The sequence below is a fragment of the Myotis brandtii genome, unplaced genomic scaffold (assembly GCF_000412655.1).
Source record: "Myotis brandtii unplaced genomic scaffold, ASM41265v1 scaffold536, whole genome shotgun sequence".
NCBI classification, from domain to species: Eukaryota; Metazoa; Chordata; class Mammalia; order Chiroptera; family Vespertilionidae; genus Myotis; species Myotis brandtii.
Window position 1 is genome coordinate 1,846,682 of NW_005369967.1, and position 17,839 is coordinate 1,864,520.

At 44.4% G+C, this 17,839-nt stretch overlaps 1 protein-coding gene across 2 annotated transcripts; it reads right to left on the reverse strand.

The window, feature by feature from the left end:
- Nucleotides 1-1,829: 1,829 nt before the first annotated feature.
- Nucleotides 1,830-15,608, reverse strand: RDH11 (retinol dehydrogenase 11 (all-trans/9-cis/11-cis)). Of its 2 annotated transcripts, none has more exons than XM_005877923.2 (7): nucleotides 15,084-15,608; nucleotides 12,618-12,736; nucleotides 11,842-11,997; nucleotides 10,614-10,718; nucleotides 8,102-8,311; nucleotides 6,110-6,299; nucleotides 1,830-3,290 (listed from the first exon to the last, which is right to left on the reverse strand). In XM_005877923.2, the coding sequence occupies exons 1-7, from the start codon at nucleotides 15,149-15,151 to the stop codon at nucleotides 3,188-3,190; spliced, it is 951 nt and encodes a 316-aa protein (XP_005877985.1). In that variant the 5' UTR covers nucleotides 15,152-15,608; the 3' UTR covers nucleotides 1,830-3,187. The 2 variants fall into 2 exon arrangements, with proteins under 2 accessions (XP_005877985.1, XP_005877986.1); XM_005877924.2 differs by lacking the exon at nucleotides 15,084-15,608 and adding an exon at nucleotides 14,190-15,051.
- Between the last annotated feature and the right edge of the window lie 2,231 nt (nucleotides 15,609-17,839).

Consider the following 17,839-nt stretch of genomic DNA (forward strand, 5'->3'; position numbering starts at 1 on the left):
GAAGGGCGGATGCCGCGGTGCATGCCGGGGGCTGTAGTTCGGCGGGGAGGGCGGACCTACCCGGAGGTCACGAGTTGAGGGGCGCGGTGGATCCCAGCGCCGCTGCTGCCAAGGGGAGACGCTGAGCTTATTGGTTGGGTGTCGGCGTGTGACTGGACGTTACCTGTCGCACTTTTCGGGCCCCCTGACTAACTTAGTTCGCTTCCTGACCGAATGGTAGTTTTCAGTACTCGGGCCAGGTTCCGGCCTGCCCTCCGGGCGGTGGGGGGCGGGGGGGGGAACACCTGCTTTCAGAAGTGGTCACCGGGCGTTGAGACCCCCGAAACATGAACTCAGCGATGTTTAATGTCAGCAGTCACTGTGCAGGGGTCGGGGCCATGCGCTGGCGATGAAGAGAGTCACTCTCTGCGCTTGGCGATGTATAACGGGGTGAGCCCGGGGGACCCGCCTCCAGTCTCGTTCCCGTGAGTGTAAGGTGTTCAAGTCCTTCCTGCACTCCACGGGTTTTCGTGGTTCAGCGGAAGGGAATTCCTATTTTCACCGATTTCATGGTTTGCCTATGGAGCCCGTTATGAAATGTTTGTTTGGCAGTCCAATATTTAAAACTGCCCACACACATTAAAAGATACATGTCTGTTCAGGGGGACGATTTGGTGATTTTAATCTCCTGGGCCCTTATTTTTATTAGACTGAGTTCATTAACCATTGATTCAAGAAACTTGTTGACCTCCTAAAAATTAAGCACATAGGGAGAGCAAAGCCTGAGATTGTCCGGCAGTGTCCTGTAAAATCCCAGTTATCGAAGGGGCAGGTACAAAAGGAGAGCTAACCTGGGGTGGAAAAAGTAATCTTTGAACAGCATCACCAAAGGAAAGTAGAAAATGGGTGAATGAATGGTCAAATTATCACACAACTGAAGTTAATGGCATTTCAATTGAGACTGTATTGTAGAAAGACTGGGACAAATTATTCTTAGAATGAGAAATGATTGCATACCCGTAATAATGAAGTGTTTCTTCTTTCAACTATAATTAAATGTTAATTGTTTTCTTCTGTTGACTCTATTTAAACTTTCTTTTAATTCTTACAGTTTTTATTCTGGTAAATTAAAACACAATAAATAATCAAAAATTTTTATTTGTCATTGACAGATCAATATAAATTAAGTAAAATATTAATTCAGTTATTCCACTGCACTATTACAAAAAAGTTTTCCATAAAGTGGCCAATTCTAAATATAAATAGTCAAAACAAGTTCAACAAAAGATTATTAATTTACAAATATGAGAAGACTTGGTCCTATAACCCTTTTCCCCATCAAAGTATATATATAATTGTTGGTCCAAGAAAATCTCAAACTCTTACTAGAATAACATACTGTAAACAAGTGATGAAAACAGTAGCAATTCTTCAGATTTCCTTTGGCAACATTACTTTTTAAAAAATATATATTTTTATTGATTTCAGAGAGGGAAAGATAGAAACATCAGCGATGAGAATCATTGATCAGCTGCCTCCTGCACACCCCCCACCGGGGATCGATCTGGCAACCCGGGCATGTGTCCTTGACCGGAATTGAACCGGGGACCCTTCAGTCCGCAGGCTGACGCTCTATCTACTGAGCCAAACCAGCTAGGGCTGGCAACATTACTTTTGATAAAAAGTTCTCCAAATAAGCCCTGGCAAGTGTGGCTCAGTTGGTTGAGCGTCATCCCGTGCACCGAAAGGAAGGTAACGGATCAATGTTTCTCTCTCACACTGATGTCTCTCTCTCTCTCTCTAAAAAAATCAAAAACACATTTTAAAAAGTTCTCCAAATACAATGTAGCTTTTTTTTTTTTTTAGCAAATAGTCATTTTATGCTTGTCAAGATATGTAAGAAGATAACCCTAAAAAATTATTAAATTGACTAACTACCAGTATCAGTCCTTAAGATAATTTTGCTAAATAAGGAATTGGGGTTTTTTGTTTTTTTTTTCCTGCCACATTGGTTGACTGGTGCTTAAGATAGTGCTCTATCAGCCTTGCTAACTCGGGTGCTCACCCTTAATTCTATAGCTGGATATTACCATCTTCAGCTTTAAAAAAAATCCTTTAGTCCCTTCATTACCTTCCAGGCCTATTATCTTTGAATTCCTGCTCTCCATGTGCTTCTTGGTGGGTAGTTATCAACATAAACAGAATCTGCTTCCCCTTGCAGCTCTAGCCATTTGTATCAAAGACTGGGTGGCACTGGCTTGCTCCATCTCTGATCATTTACCTGCATCAGGGTCCAGTTTAATACTGTTCCTTTGTGGCTACTTCAAATTTTGTGAAAATACTCCCAACTGCAAAAGTACATAGGAACACATCTATTCAATAACAAGCACCAAAGAGAAACTACAGCACAAAAAGGAGGCCTCCATGGGTCTGGGGTCAGTAACTGATGTCAGGAGGCCTACCTTCTCAAACTGATCCTTTCATTACCTCCTTGCTGGTCAGAGAAATAGCAGGGAAATGAGAGTTTAAACTTCATTTTTATTTCTGCCTTCCCCCATATTTCTGCCATCCTCCCAAACACCCAAACTTCTTAGAAAAGGAAGCTCTCCCATGGTCTAGGCATGGGAACATGTCTGAGCAGTGGCTTTAGGTTGTCAGAGAGAGAGAGCCATCCCACAATCCAGATTCAGTTACATTTCCTGAAAGAATCCAGATGTTCGCCCTACGATGGTTTTAAGAGGTGAGGGACAAGCCCTGCTCTTGAGCCAAGCGAGCCAACGTCACTCCTGGATTCAGCTCAGGCTGTAGCGTGGCCCTCTCCAAGTGAAGGTTGTTTGGTTGGGAGACAATACACCGTGAACAGAGAGGGTAGAAACGAGTCCAAACTGCCACAAATCAACCCTGCCAGAGCTTAGGTTCTCCTGGGTGGTGCGTCTCAGAGGGAACAGATGAGCTGGCGGTCCCGAGGGGGTACTTGTCCTGTGATATCTCTAGTAACTGGCAAGAAGGGGAGCAAAGTCAATCTGGACAGATGCAAGGCGTTGCGATGCCTGGCAGTGCGCACGGGGCTTCTCTCAGAAAGCTGCCAAGGCCGGAAGGTTTGCTCCCTTTGTGCTCAAGGTTTGGCCACCCTGAAGGAGAGTCATTTTGGCAGGGAGCACTGAGTAGTCTGCTGCACACTTCTCTTGGGTCCAACGGCCACCACCTGTCAATCCATAGGGATGCCCAGCAGGTCACAGCTGACGTCCCATAGCCGCCTTGCTATTGTCATATTCCGAGCCTGGGCAGAGACCCACGTCACACGGCAGTCACTAGAAGGGAAAGAGAGGGGTTAAGATGGAGTCTGTTCTCTTCCTGGGATGAGGAATACGACAGAAAAACAACCCAGGGGTGACATGTCCTCTAGGCACTTCACAGATCCAGTGTTTGTCCTAGCTCTTCATCCTCCAATCTTTACCGGAGAAAATGTAATTACCATTTTATTTTATTTTTTATAAACTGCCATTCTCTGGAGTATTATCTCAATCCATTGAGATTTTTTAATTGATTTCAGAGAGGAAGGGAGAGGGAGAGATAGAAACATCAATGATGAGAGAGAATCATTGATCAGCTGCCTCCTGCACGCCTCGAGCCCACAACCCGGCCAAATGCCCTGACCGAGAATCAAACCGAATTGAACTGTGACCTCCTGGTTCATAGGTCTAGACTCAACCACTGAGTCACATCAGCCGGACTGTAATTACCATTTTAGAGCTCACTAGACCATCTCTGATCAGAATGCTTTGTTTGATATAAAGGCATTTCATTTAGTCTGAACATTCTCCTTTGTATGTATATATTTAATTGTAATATCAGTGCCTGCTTGATACCTATGTCCATTTTGTTCAACTAAATGTCTGAGGTCCATTCTATAGGACCTTGTACAATGTCATGGACCTGAGATCCTGCTATTTACATTGGTCACAGATGCTTAGAATGGCAAATAAAACAAAACAAAACACTTATTTCTGGTCCACCCGTTTTTAAACTAAAAACAAAAACAAACAAAAAAAACAAGTAAAGTCAGCTTCATAAATAATGAAAGAAGGAAAAGATGATAGCAGAAAAGAAATGGTAACAAGGTACCCAGTGTTTCATATACCTTCTCTTCATTGCTGTAATTCTAATTATTTTAAGTCTCCATTAAATGCAGGGTGGATATCCCAACTTTGCACCACCCAGAAATTTTTTTCAAGGATAATACTTTTACTCAGTTTTGTATTTTCTGCATCTAGTATACAGTAGGTACTCAATGGAGGTGTGTGTTTTTTTTTTAAATGATAGAGTAAACAGATCACAATCTTTGAAATAATATAAAAAGCAAATTTTAAAACTAACAATCTCAAGAAAACTGCTTCCTGGACATACTAAGCAAATTCCAAAGGTGAAAAGCTGAGTTGATAAGTCTGAAGTAATGACATGAAGCAAACTCCTGACACTGTGTCCACTAAGACAGTGCTACTCCAAGTGTGGGCTGGGGACCAGCAGCAGGAGCGTCGCCTGGAAACCTGTTAGGAATGCCAGTTCTCAGGCCCCACGCCAGGCCTCCTGAATCAGAATCTCTGGGGAGAGGCCCAGAATCTGTTCTTAACCAGTTCTCCAGATGGTTCTTAAATGCACGAGCGTTTGAGAAAAATGACTTAAATGAGTCTTTGCATTTAAAAACAAGCCTTACAGATAAAGCACTTGGGTTTAAGGGAACTCGCCAGCACGGCCTGCCGTTTCTGGGAGAAAAGGTCTTCACTGAGAAGCAAAGGCTCCGTGTGCCTCTGGGAACGGCGTGGCCTCTGCAGCCTCCACTGCGCTGTGCCGCACGCTCTGCATAGTTTAGGGTGAAGAGCAAATGACACAATAGGCATGAAGGTGCCTTGGAAGCTACGATGTGCTGTAAAAATTATTCCAATACTACAGCCTGGCTCTTCAGTCTTCTCTTTGGACCGGGGAGTATCCTCATATTTTAGTAAATTCCCTTCTTGCTTATGCTAGCTAGAATCCAATTCCACTGCTTTGGAATCAAAGAGCCCTAAGTTATACACATTATTTTTCACGTGTGCTGTCTCAGTTAATGTCCCCATCAATCTCCTCATAACTCAGGCTTGAACCCAAGTCACCAGATCTTCCCCTACTGTCTCACTCAGTTAGTCAACAAGTGGCAAAAATTCTGCCTTTCTCACTTAACCGCTCTTTTCATTCCAATTGTCATTACCTTAAATCAGGAACTCATTATCTCTCACTTGGGATACGTATTAATTCATTAAACAAAGTCACCAGGGATGTTTTTCTAAAGCACAGACCAGATTATGTCTCTCTCTACTGAAAACTGTGGCTCCTCTCAGTCTGGCATTATAGGCCTTTCATGATCTGACTTCCTACCTCCCAATCCAACCTTAATTTATTTATAGTCCATCCTCTAAAATCTCAGGTCATTTCCATAAAATCTTGAAGGTAGAGGTAAAAACACCCTAAGAATTTGATCTTATGTAATATCTGGGATTTTCTTCCAAATAATATGGGATGAGAAAAATATGGGAAGGATAGTGGTTTCATGAGGGGCTGTAGATTGGGATGGGGCAGGATTGGCCATGGGTAATGGTTGTTGAGGCTGGATTATAGGTATATGGGGATTCGAGATGCTATTCTACTACTGTGTATATTCAAAATTCTCTAATAAAAAGTTTAAAAAGTCTTCACTTATTCAAGAAATGAGACCATTGATACTATATCAGTCCTGAAGACAATAAAGAAATATAGGTTCAAATTCTTTAAAAATAAATAAATAAATAAATAAATAAAACTAGGATTCTAACAAGGAACAAAGAAAATTGGATTGACAGAACAAAATATGGGAATAAAAGAAACAACCAGAAAACATAAAATAAAAGATGACATGAATAAAATCAAACCTAGCAATTACCACAAAAAAAGTGTGAATGGGTCAAATTCCCCTATTAAAAGGTAAAAACCCTAGAATTAAAGGAAAAAAACTATGTTAGACAATGTACTTTTTAAAAAGGGCATAGAACATCAAACAAATCCAAATTATTTCCTTTAGGCAATAAAATTTCATCTTCAAAAACAGATACATTCATACCTGAAATGATTCCCACTTAGGATCTCAAGACCTTCTGCTAAGGCACAGTGCAGGCTGGTCTGGGCTCCCTGCTGAGGGGTCTTGATGAAGAAGGAGAAAAGCCGCCACATACATCTCATGAAAAATGAGTGCCGAACCAATTCAGAGTGGACTGTGCCAGGGTGTACAGAATACACTGAAACGCCAGAGCCTGAGGAGGGTGTGCCATAAAGAGAGGGGAAGACAGGACTTAATGTTGCTGAAGGGCCAAAGAGAGATGACATGAATACACACTGCCCCGTTTCAAATCCTAGCTCTACCATTCATTAGCTGTGTGACCTTGGGCAAGCTCTGGATGTTGTGACTCAGTTTCCTCATCTATAAAATGGGGATAATCATAAGATCTGCACCTCACTGGATTGTCCTGAGGTCTAAATGAGTCATATGTACAAGAGCTTACAATAGTGTCTAGTGTTGTCCTGGGGGTGGGAGTGGCCAGGGAGGGGTCAATTGGGGGAAAAAGGAGACATATGTAATACTTTAAACAATTAAAAAAAAAAAGAATAAACTGTTTTGAATACTAAAAAAAAAAGAAAAAAAGAATAGTGTCTGGTACAGTTATACATTTACCAGTACAAATGGCATTTATACATACACTATTTTAGGCCCCAAATTCTTCACTGGAATCCTTGGGGCCAGAAATGTTTCCGATTTTTTTCTGTATTATAAAGGGAATATGACACACATACATATTCTGTCTATTACCTACTCTCCCTAGTACAGATGAAGTTTTGTTGCCTAATGTGTTCTGGTATCAACTTATACAAAAACTGAATTTTTTGCCCTGACTGGTTTGGCTCAGTGGATAGAGCGTTGGCCTGCAGACTAAAGGGTCCCAGGTTCAATTCCAGTCAAGGGCATGTACCTTAGTTGCGGGCACATCCCCAGTAAGGGCTGTGCAGGAGGCAGCTGATCGATGTTTCTCTCTCATAGATGTTTCCATTTCTCTATCCCTCTCCCTTCCTCTCTGTAAAAAATCAATGAAATATATATTTTAAAAAAAAATACAAAAAACCCCCTGAATTTTTAGTCCTTTGTAGATTTCACAAGTGACAGATAAAGGACTGTGGATTATTATTTATTTTCAACTCAAGATCTACTCTAAATGACCCATATTTTATATTCTATGTTCAAACCATACTGCCCCTCTCTCTGTTTCTCAAACTGAGCCCAGAACTTCATGCATTCTCCCCTTCTACCTGGAATGTTCCTCAGCCCCCTCAACCCGCCCACACTGTAACCCATTTAATTTCTAATCAGAATGTCATGTCCTGGGCATAGACTGGACATGTGAACTGAACTGACCAGTGGGGCTTCTGTGTCTGATTCCTTCGGCCTGAACTCTGCCCAACTCAACTCCTAAGCAACTCCAACTGTCCACCCTGGATTTCCTTTGTCTTTCCTGGAAATCCAGAGTGGATGATGCTAAGAAACTGTGTTTATCTGTGACTGGAGAGTCCCCTCCTCAAGCATACATTTCCCTCTTATTTGACCCTTTGCTGTTAGGGAGTCACCCCCCATTCCCCTCCCACCCTTGCACTTGCTTTATCCTAATGGCTCTATCTAGTGCCAGTTCAGGTCCCTCACTTGTACTTAGTTTCACTATGAGTAAAAAACTTTGACTTGCTCATGAAGCCTGAATTAATTATGACAACAACCTGTGAAGTAGTCCCATTTTACACATGAGGAAGTAAGCCTCGAAAAGTTAACTTGCTGCAGGTCACACTGCTAGGAAGTGGTGAAACCAAGCCTTCAGCCTCACAGTCAGAATGTCTTCATCCCCTGACGGCCATCTCCAATATTCACTGATGGGCGTTTACTAAACCTAGACCCAGCTACAGCCATGGAAGCAGGCCCTGGCCAGAGGACAGGCTCCAGAAAACAGTTTCTGTTCCTGTGGCTTTGAGCTCCTTCCCCGACTCATGTCTCCACACTCATTTCTTCTAAGCCTACCTTCTAGCCTCCGGGCCAGTTCCTTGGTGAAGAGAATGTTGGCTAACTTGCTATGACAGTAGGCCAGACCTGCACTGTAGAATTTCTCGCCCTGAAGATTACGGAAATGGATCCTTCCCAAGAGATGTGCTAAGGAAGACAGGTTCACTACCCTTGATGGGGCTGATTCCTTCAGCTTCTCTAGCAGCAGATGGGTCAAGAGGAAGTGACCTGTAAGAAAAACTAGAATTAACAGAGTTCAGGGCCAGTGCAGGGGTGAAGGGAGTAGCGGTGAGTAGGGCTCAGCTATGGGAAGCAGAGGACTCAGGAATAAGGCTTTTTGCCTCATTAATTCATTGTCAACTACAGAACAAATTCAGTGAGGGTTTGGGGAAACAGAAACAGTCAAAGATTTTTAGCTGGTGTGCCGCAAGAATTTTTAAAACATGCAATACCTAACTATTTAGTCAGATGCACTGACCTTTTTTCACTTAGACTGTCAAATAAAAAAAATGACAACAGCTTGTGTGCTCAGTGGTTAGAGCGTTGGCTTGCGCACCAAAGGGTTGCAGTGTGTGCAGAAGGCAACCAGTCGATGTTCCTCTCTCTCTCTCCCTCTCTCTCTCTCTCTCTCTCACCCCTCTCTTCCATTCTCTCCTAAAAGCAATGAAAAAAAATCCTCAGGTGAGGATTAACAAAAATGAATGAATGAATGAATGAATGAATGAATGAATGAATGAAATGACAACAGCCTACACAGACAATAGCCCTCTGGTATGTAAGCCCCTGTCTTGAACCAAAAATATAATAGAGTTTCATCATCTTGTTCACATTGCATAATAAGGTTGTGTCTGCTTGCTTAATTGTTGGCACCAGAAATCCTTATATAGAAGTATAGGCACCTGATTTTTTATTTTAATCTTTATTGTTGAAAGTATAACATTTATGTCCCCATTTCCCCCCCATAGGTCCCCTCCAGCCCTCCTTGGCCCCCTGCCCCAGGCCTTCACCACCCTATTGTCTGTGTCCATGTGTTATGTATATATGCATACAAGTTCTTCGATCACCTCCCACCCACCCACCCTCCCCCCACAAGATTCTGCACTCTGTCCCATGCTTCCACGTCTCTGGATCCATTCCATTCATCAGTTTATTTTGTTAACCAGATTCCACAAGAGTGGGATCATGTGATACTTGTCTTTCTCTAACTGGCTTCTTTTGTTCAGCATAACACTCTCTAGGGGCACCTGATTTTTAAAAGTTACTCTGGAACAAAAAGTTAATTACTATTATTATTACTTGTAAATCAATCAAAATTATACCTTTTTTTGGGTCAGATTGGCAAAAAATATATTTTTTGGTGTGCCACAGAATTTTAGTAATTAGTTTATGTGTGTCATGAGATGAAAAAAGTTAAAAATCACTGTTGGATGAGGTAGGTCTGGATTATGTGAATATGAACATGAAGTCCCATCTCATTCCAACTTTGAGTAACATCACTCTTTAAGAGCAGGCAGCCTCTATCTGATGCTGGCCACAAGGGTCACTACAAAGAATGCAACACAACCCTCGATACAATTATGCTGTTCAAAAATGCCCCACGGTAAACGGAATCTGAATCACAGATTAAAACGTGGTGGAATTGAGTGAGCCTCGAGTTTATCCCTGAGCTTTCAGGCAGGACCATGATATATTAGTGCACGAAATTCGTGCACTCATGGGGAAAGGGCCCTTAGCCAGGCCTGAGTCCTCTCGCAGTCTGGGAGCCCTTGAGGAATGTCCGACTGATGGCTTAGGCCCAGGGGGAGCGGGCCTAAGCTGGCAGTCGGATATCCTTAGTGCTGTCGGGGAGGCAGGAGAGGCTCCCGAGTGCACTGACCACCAGGGGGCAGCTCCTGTGTTGAGTGGTCAGTGCATGTCATAGCAACCAGTCATTCTGCCATTCGGTTGATTTGCATATTAGCCTTTTATTATATAGGACTAGAGGCCCGGTGCACAAAATTTGTGCATGGGTGAGGGTGTCCCTCAGCCCAGCCTGCACCCTCTCCAATCTGGGACCCCTCGGGATCAGGCCAAAACTGGCAGTCGGACATCCCTCTTGCAATCCGGGACCGCTGGCTCCTAACTGCTCACCTGCCTGCCTGCCTGATTGCACCTAACCACCTCTGTCTGCTGGCCTGATGTCCCTAACGGCTCCCCTGCCAGCCTAATTGCCCCCTAACTGCCCTCCCCTGCCAGCCTGATCGCCCCTTAACTGCCCTCCCTGCCAGCCTGAGCGCCCCTAACTGCTCTCCCCTGCCAGCCTGATCACCCCTAACTGCCTCTGCCTCGGCCCCTGCCACCGTGACTTTGTCCAGCCCTCCATCCGGAAGACATCCAGTCTAATTAGCCTATTATCCTTTTATTAGTATAGACGGTCTATTATGGCTGAGAGGTCTAAACACACTATAGAGAAGGCTCAATCTCATCCCTAAGTTTTTCAAGGGGAACTTCAGGCTCCTTCTAGCTTTTGTGATGAGACCAGATTTCTTACCCAAGTGGTTGACTCCTATATGCATCTCAAAACCATCTGCAGTCTTGGAGTAGGGACACATCATCACTCCTGCGTTGTTGATCAAAATATGGAGATGCTTTTCGTCTGTAGGGAAGAGGGGATGGAGCCATAGCTATTACATCTTAGAAATCTGCCTCACACCTAAGCTCTGAAAATGGAGATGCAGGACTTCAATATTTCCTCCACGTTCCCTTCATACTTATTTTGTATTGTTTTTATTCTAAGACTGTAGTTGAATCTTGCATACTTTTACTATGCAGGACAAAATTCCAACTTACACTATCAAATGGCCTTCCCAAGCTTTCCAATTCAGGAAAACTTACTCTCTGCTTCTGGGAAGTGTTCCATCCACCACTCCCAACAGAAAGACTTCCCAGCTGGATGGGAAGATTCCAAAGCAAGAGAAGAAAGGACATTCTGTATGCACCCCCACCACTGGGATTCAGGCACCAAACGAAATACCGGCTTCACCTCTTTGTTGCATCTGCCAACTTTCTCTCAGGTTTCCCTTTCTCATGTGTTTAGTAATTTGTGACTAAAAGCTCATTATGCTGGAAGTTCATTTTCTTGGGAGTCCTAGCTTCCTGGGTTATGAGGGGCTATGCCTACAGAATGCTCTTGGATGTGCTTTTCATGTGATACTACAGGGTTTTACGTTAATTTCTCAGCTTAAGATTCTTAACACTATTCTGAGGTGTAGATCCCCCCTGCCCCATAGATGCCAGCTGGGGGGTTCTAATTTCCTGAAGATGATTCTTTACCCATCTGTGTCCTGAAGAGATGATAAGCTTCTTTGTCATGTTCCTCAACTGGTAGCCTGGGCTTTTTTAAGCTCCTGTACCATGGACCCAATGGCCTTTTGCGAATCCCAACCTTCCGTATGTGGAGCCTCAGATACAGCTCCCCAGCTCTCAAGGGCCTAAGGCCTCATCTCCAGACCCTAAAACCCATGTTGAGTTCTGACACTCCTGTGAGATTTTTGGTTTTAGTTCTTACTCACTGCCATGACTTTTCAGAATTCACTTTATATGTCTGCCTCTTGAGGATTTCCCGTTGTTACCACTGAGTTCTGCTGTGAATCAAAAGGTGTTTTTGTTTTGTTTTGTTATATTTTATCTAGCATTTCTATATATCAGACAGAAAGAGGGATCTTTTCCTTTTAGCTAAGTCGCAAGACCCACAACATAGTCTCAGGTTATGCACTCACCTGCTAAGAAGCCCTCAGCGAAGGCTCGGATAGATTTAGTATCAGCCAGGTCCAGTTTCCGCACGAATACCTGTTGGTTCCCTGTCATGGTCTGGATCTCTTTTGCCACCAATTCCCCCTTTTGCACATCCCGGCAAGCTATATAGACACGCGCTCCTGTCAACCAATGCATAAGAGACAAACTGTCAGCTCTGTTGTTGAGTGGGTATTATAGACTTAACTAGAGGCCTGGTGCACAGAGTTGTGCACCGGTGGGGTCCCTTGGCCTGGCCTGCACCCTCTTGCAATCCAGGACCCCTCAGGGGATGTTGGAGAGCCAGTTTTGGCCCAATCTCCGCAGGTCAGGCCGAGGGACCCAACTGGTGCATGAATCCATCTGAGATTCATCAGTCTGTTCCATGTTTCCATGCCTGTGTGTTGAGCGTCTGCCCCCTAGTGGTCAATGCACGTCATAGCTACCGGTCAAAAGGTCTGCTGGTCGCTTAGGTTTTTATATATATAGATACTGATGCTGGATGTTATTTCTACTGTTTTATTTATTTTATCCCTACTTCACAACAGAGGCATCTGATGAGTAAATGAGGAAAGAAGATTAATCAACAATACTCATTAAGTGCTCATTATATAGAGAGCATTGTACTAGGCTCACACCAGCAAATCAGTGGGGCACTTGGAATGTTCTTGAATTCCAGGATTGGGAGGAAATAAATGTGAATGGTCATCATTGCGAGGTAAAATGGCAGTAGCAGCAGGGAATTAGAAGTAGATAAACTTGCCTCTTTGAGCCAGCTCTTTGGCTGTCTCCTTCCCGATGCCTGTGTTGGCACCAGTAACCACTGCCACCTTCCCTGGAAGCTGGGCAGTCGATGTACACACCCCGTTGGATAGCATTTTCCTGTAGACACAGAAGGAAAGCTCATCAGTTCTTCATTTTCCTTGTTTCAACCAGAGGATCCTGCAAACCCCCGTGTCTTCAGATCTCAAGGGTAAGGTTTGTTTTGGTTCCTTCTACAGCTGTCCTTTTATAGGTTTAAGGAAGGTCGGAGGAAAGAAAACAAAAGTTTTCTGTCCTCACTCAAGAATAAAAGTGAGGCTATTACAGGGCAATAATAATTAGAGCGACTCCCTACAGTACAAGAACTGAATGAATATTTGATTAGCCAGGCAACTGGCTTCGCTTTGAGCTCTTCTATGATTTAGGCCCTAAATTTTCCTAAAAATTCCCTAAATTTTAGGGAATCACAAGACTCAGCCTGGAAGAAGAAAGAACTGGTCCACTTATGTCAATATGTTTATAATTAGCACTTAATGGCCTTGAAAAAACAGCTAATCCAACACAAAAGTTAAAATTATGAAAGTTTGTCAACCTGGGACAAAACAAACAGAAACACACACACACACAATTAAAAATAAGACAAAAGGAAAGGGAAGTACAAAAGGGAGCGGAGATTCAAGTTCTGGTTTAATTCACTAGAGTCCTTGTCCTTAAGCACTGCACTATTCTTCATTTCTACAGAAATGAATATACAAACAGTAATTAGCAGGCCTCAGATTGTCCTTTTCTCTTCTCTGCAAATCTTGAAGCTCAAGTTGAAAGAATCCGTTCACTAGGAGATGCATTTTTAAAAGGCATTTCAGCCTTTTACATTGAACTTGGAATTGCAAGGTACACTCTCCTAGCCACTAAAGTTCCCTGCTTAGTGCAAAGAAGGCAGATAAGATGTCAGCCTCCCCCACTCAGTTTCCCACTCTCTTCAGCGTTAGCTCCAGGAGGGACAATGTATTAGGACCTCTACTCAGGCCTTTCTTCTCCCGAACCAGCAGGAATGAAAGACCAGCTCCGGCCTAGCTCCTGTGACCTAACTAGGCAGCTGGGAACATGACTCTTGGAGTATAATCTTCCTCAGAAACATCTCACTGAGGTCTGAGCACTATTTTCATTTCAGGTTCAACTTTCCATTGAGATTCTATGTAGATACGAGGTTCCGGTGTTGGAGAGATAAAAAGCAGCCCAGCGGAGTGGCTCAGTGGTTGAGCGTGGAGCTATGAGCCAGGAGGTCAGACAGTTCAATTCCCAGTCAGGGCTCCATCCCCAGTGGGCATGCAGGAGGCAGCCAATCAGCGATTCTCTCTCATCATTGATGTTTCTATCTCTCTCTCCCTTCCTCTTTTTTTAAAAAAGCAGCCGTTTTCTTCTGAGTATGGGCACCCAAGGGTGCCTAAAGGTAGGAGCACTGAGTGTTCAGAGGGGAGGAAAACTACAACTGGATGAGGGGCAAGAGGAAGGTGGGGAGGGGGGGGAAAGAAGAGGTGAATTCAAGAAGAAATAAGAGTGAAATCTTACGCACCTTCACGTTCCAACCGGCAGCGACTGCACCCCAGCTTCCGCCCCTGCACCGCCCCTGCACCACCCGCCCTCAGGAGGCTGTGTCCTTCCAGGCACTGGTTCATCGTCACTACTGGTGATTTACTCAGACCAATCAGCAGGCGGCCTGCTCGGCAGCTCGCTGCTGATTCTCTGCGGACACTTAGCCAGCTATTGCCTGATGCATCACCAGGTTAATGGAGCGCTACCCGCGTCCTCGCCGCCCCACCCTGAAACCCCAGGGATTGACTCCGACCCCGATAATCCTGCTCTGAGGACAGGGTTGGGTGCAGGATATCACTTTTTCTCCTTTACAACATCGCCCAGAGAAAGAGCGCATCTAACAGTAACAAGCGAGCAGGAATGGGCGGGAGATGTCACGATTCCCATCAAAGGCCGGTTTCGGAAAGCAGAAGGTTGAATGGTTCCATTGTACTTTACAGGCTGGAAGCAAGAGGCTAGATAGGGCCGGTTCAAGGCGTGGGGGATACGGGGAATAGAGTCTTGAGGTGCACACCTTATTTTGGGGTCTGAAACCCGCAACGCTGTAAACTTAAGTGTCTGAGGTAGCCCTGCACTCGGGGTTTGCTGGAGCCGGAAGCAAAGGCTGCTTAGAGGAAAAGGGGGGGCAGGAGAAACAAAGCAGGGTGCTCCGGTATGCAATCCCTTCCCTCGGCCTGGGGTCTGATGGTGTCGCCCTCCCCGCATCCAGGGCAGCCGGACCCCCTCAGACCAACCGAACCCGGTCTAAGCCCACATGGAGCCCACCGGGGAGTTTTCCTTTTCCTTCTTTTGAAGAAACAGAGCTTCCGTGAGGATTGATGCCCGCCCCCCCCCCCCAAAGGTTCGCAAGAAGAGACATTACATTTGCACAGACCTGATTTGGGGTGCAGCGATGAACAGGAGAAGGGGGAGAAGGAGGAGCAGGAGCAGGACCCCAATCATCTTGCAGCAGCACAGCGAGGTGCCCCAGCGGTGCTCGCCAACGGTGGCTTCCCCTCCCCGGCGCGCCCTAGTACTTTACAGCAAAGCCCGGGAGCAAAGCCCTCTGGGAAATGTAGTCCAAGCCCTGGCGTGGACTAGCGGGCGGGGAGCTTGCTGTTCCCAGTCACGGAGAAAAGTTGAACCATGCGCCAGGTACACTGCAGATCCCCAACCATCTAGGGTCCAAGGCCTTTGGGACCAGCCAGCCAGCTCTCCCACAACCCTTCTGGCCACCAGCGGTTTTTGGGAAATCTCTCCAAACCTCTATCTCCCGGTGCCCAAGTCTAGTCTAGAGTCTGGTTCACTTTTCCCCAATCATTGTTAGGCAGTTACCACATCGTTTGTCCTGGACATCAAACACTGGCATCTGGGATATGTTTTAAGGCCCATTACACAGAAGAGGAGCGGTTGGAGTCTGACAGTTGGTAAGTCAGGGAGAAGTGAGAATTCTTCCTCCTTAGGGATTCCAATGGAGCTGAAGCAATTGGTTCCTGAACCCGTTCCCAGGAAAACCACTTGATTGTGTCTATTTTGAATTATAATGTAACTATGATAATTTTCCTGGTGTTTGGCGATTAATTGATAGTAGAATATAGTTTTCTTGATGACTTCAGTTAGTTATGTTAACTCCCAAGGTAGCAATGAATTTCTCAGGTTAGCAGCACAGTTGGTTTTGCCAATTCGCGAAACTGTTTAATCCTGTCTTCAAGTCATGATTATGACCTGAGAATAAGCAGGTTCCCTGTTCAGTCATTTATTTAAGCTTTGCCATCTGAGGCTTATGTCTGGTTTCCAGGGGGTGAAGGTGGGGGATGTTTAAGTAGTCAATATCTGGCTGTGATTCCTGATTGCACCACCCTAATGTATTCTGGATCTTTCTTCCAGATAATTCATTTCCATTTTTTTGAAAGACATATGCTCCAAGGTCAATTTGAGTGATGAGAATGTGGAGCAACTGGCTTTCTCATACAACTTGGCAATTTCTCAAACTGTTAAATATGTTAAGCATACATTTATTATTGTGACTCCTAGGTAATTTTCCAGGAGAAATAAAAGTTATTCATAAAAATGTGTATATGAATGATCATAGAAGCTTTATTTGTTATAATAAAAAACAAGAAACAAGCAAATGTTCATCAATAGGTGAATGGATAAACAAATTGTGATATGTCCACATAATGAAATACTACTCATCAATAAAAAGGAATAGAGTTTTGATGCACTTAACAGCTTGAATGAGTCTCCAAGTAGTTATGTTGAATGAAAGAAGCCAGGAATCCACCCCCCCACTGCAAAATAAAGAAGTATATACTTATGATTCCATCCTATATAATAAAAGCCTAATATGCTAAATGTCTGGTCATCCGGTCATCCATTCAATCAATCAAAGCATAATATGCTAATGATATGCTAAGGTCGCTCAACCACTCGCTATGACGTGCACTGACCACCAGGGGGCAGATGCTCCCACCAGTAGGTTAGCTTGCTGCTGGGGTGCCAGATATGTCATAATGTAAGAAGTTTCATCAAAAGGTTGATGGAACCTTGAGGATTGCCTGCTGGAAATGGCTAAGGGCATTTCCCCACCCCTAAAGATTTGCTTAGATGATTGCTTGCTACCAGACAGCTGAGGGCATTTCAATCTACATGTTATTGCCTCCTACTGACCAAACACCTGCACAGCCATAGGCAGTTCCCCCAATCTGACAATGGATTCTGTATACAGTGGGGCCTTGACTTACGAGTTTAATTTGTTCAGAGACCGAGCTCGTTAAGGAGCTCGTTAACTCAAATTACTCTATCAACTCATTGGCCGAGAGACACCTCGTATCTCAAAAAACTCGTTAGTCGGGACACTCCTAAGTCAAGGCCCCACTGTACTAAACCTTGCCTTTGATCTGTATATCTACTTTGCCTTAGGACAATTTGTGTTAATAAAAAGCAAGGGGTCCAGAGAGACAAGAGAACTTGGTTCCTTTGCCTGGCCTGTGCCCTCTCACAATCCAGGACCCCTCAGGGGATATTGGAGAGCCAGTTTTGGCCCGATCCCTGCAGGCCAGGCCAAGGGACCCCACCGATGCATGAATTTGTGCACCAGGCATCTAGTTTATATATAATTCTAGAAAATTCACACTGCAGATTGTAGAATTTGGTGATAAAAAGTACACCACTGGTTTCCTAGGGATTGAAGGAAGTGAAGAGGGATGGGGTGCACTAGTGGGGTCCCTTGGGCTGGCCTGTGCCATCTCAGGGGATGTTGGAGAGCTGGTTTTGGCCCGATCCTGCAGGCCAAGCCGAGGGACCCCACCGATGCACGAATTGTGTACTTTTAACATGTGCACAGTATTACGTGTCAGTTATACCTCAATAAAGCTGTTAAAATCAGAGAAGTAGGAACTGATCAAGTACCATACTACTGAGAAGTTAAGAAACATAAGAACTGAAACATGTCCGCTAGATTTAGCATCATATAAGTCACTTGAGTGACATTGTGGAGAACAGCTTCAGAGAAATGGTGGGTGGAAGCCTGATTGGAATAGGCTGAGGAGTGAGTAGAAAGAAAGTGTAGCCAACTCTTTCAAGCCAGAAAGAGAGAAGTTAGTATCAGGAGGTCTAGGTGGGATGGTAGGAGCATTTATAAAGAGGAAA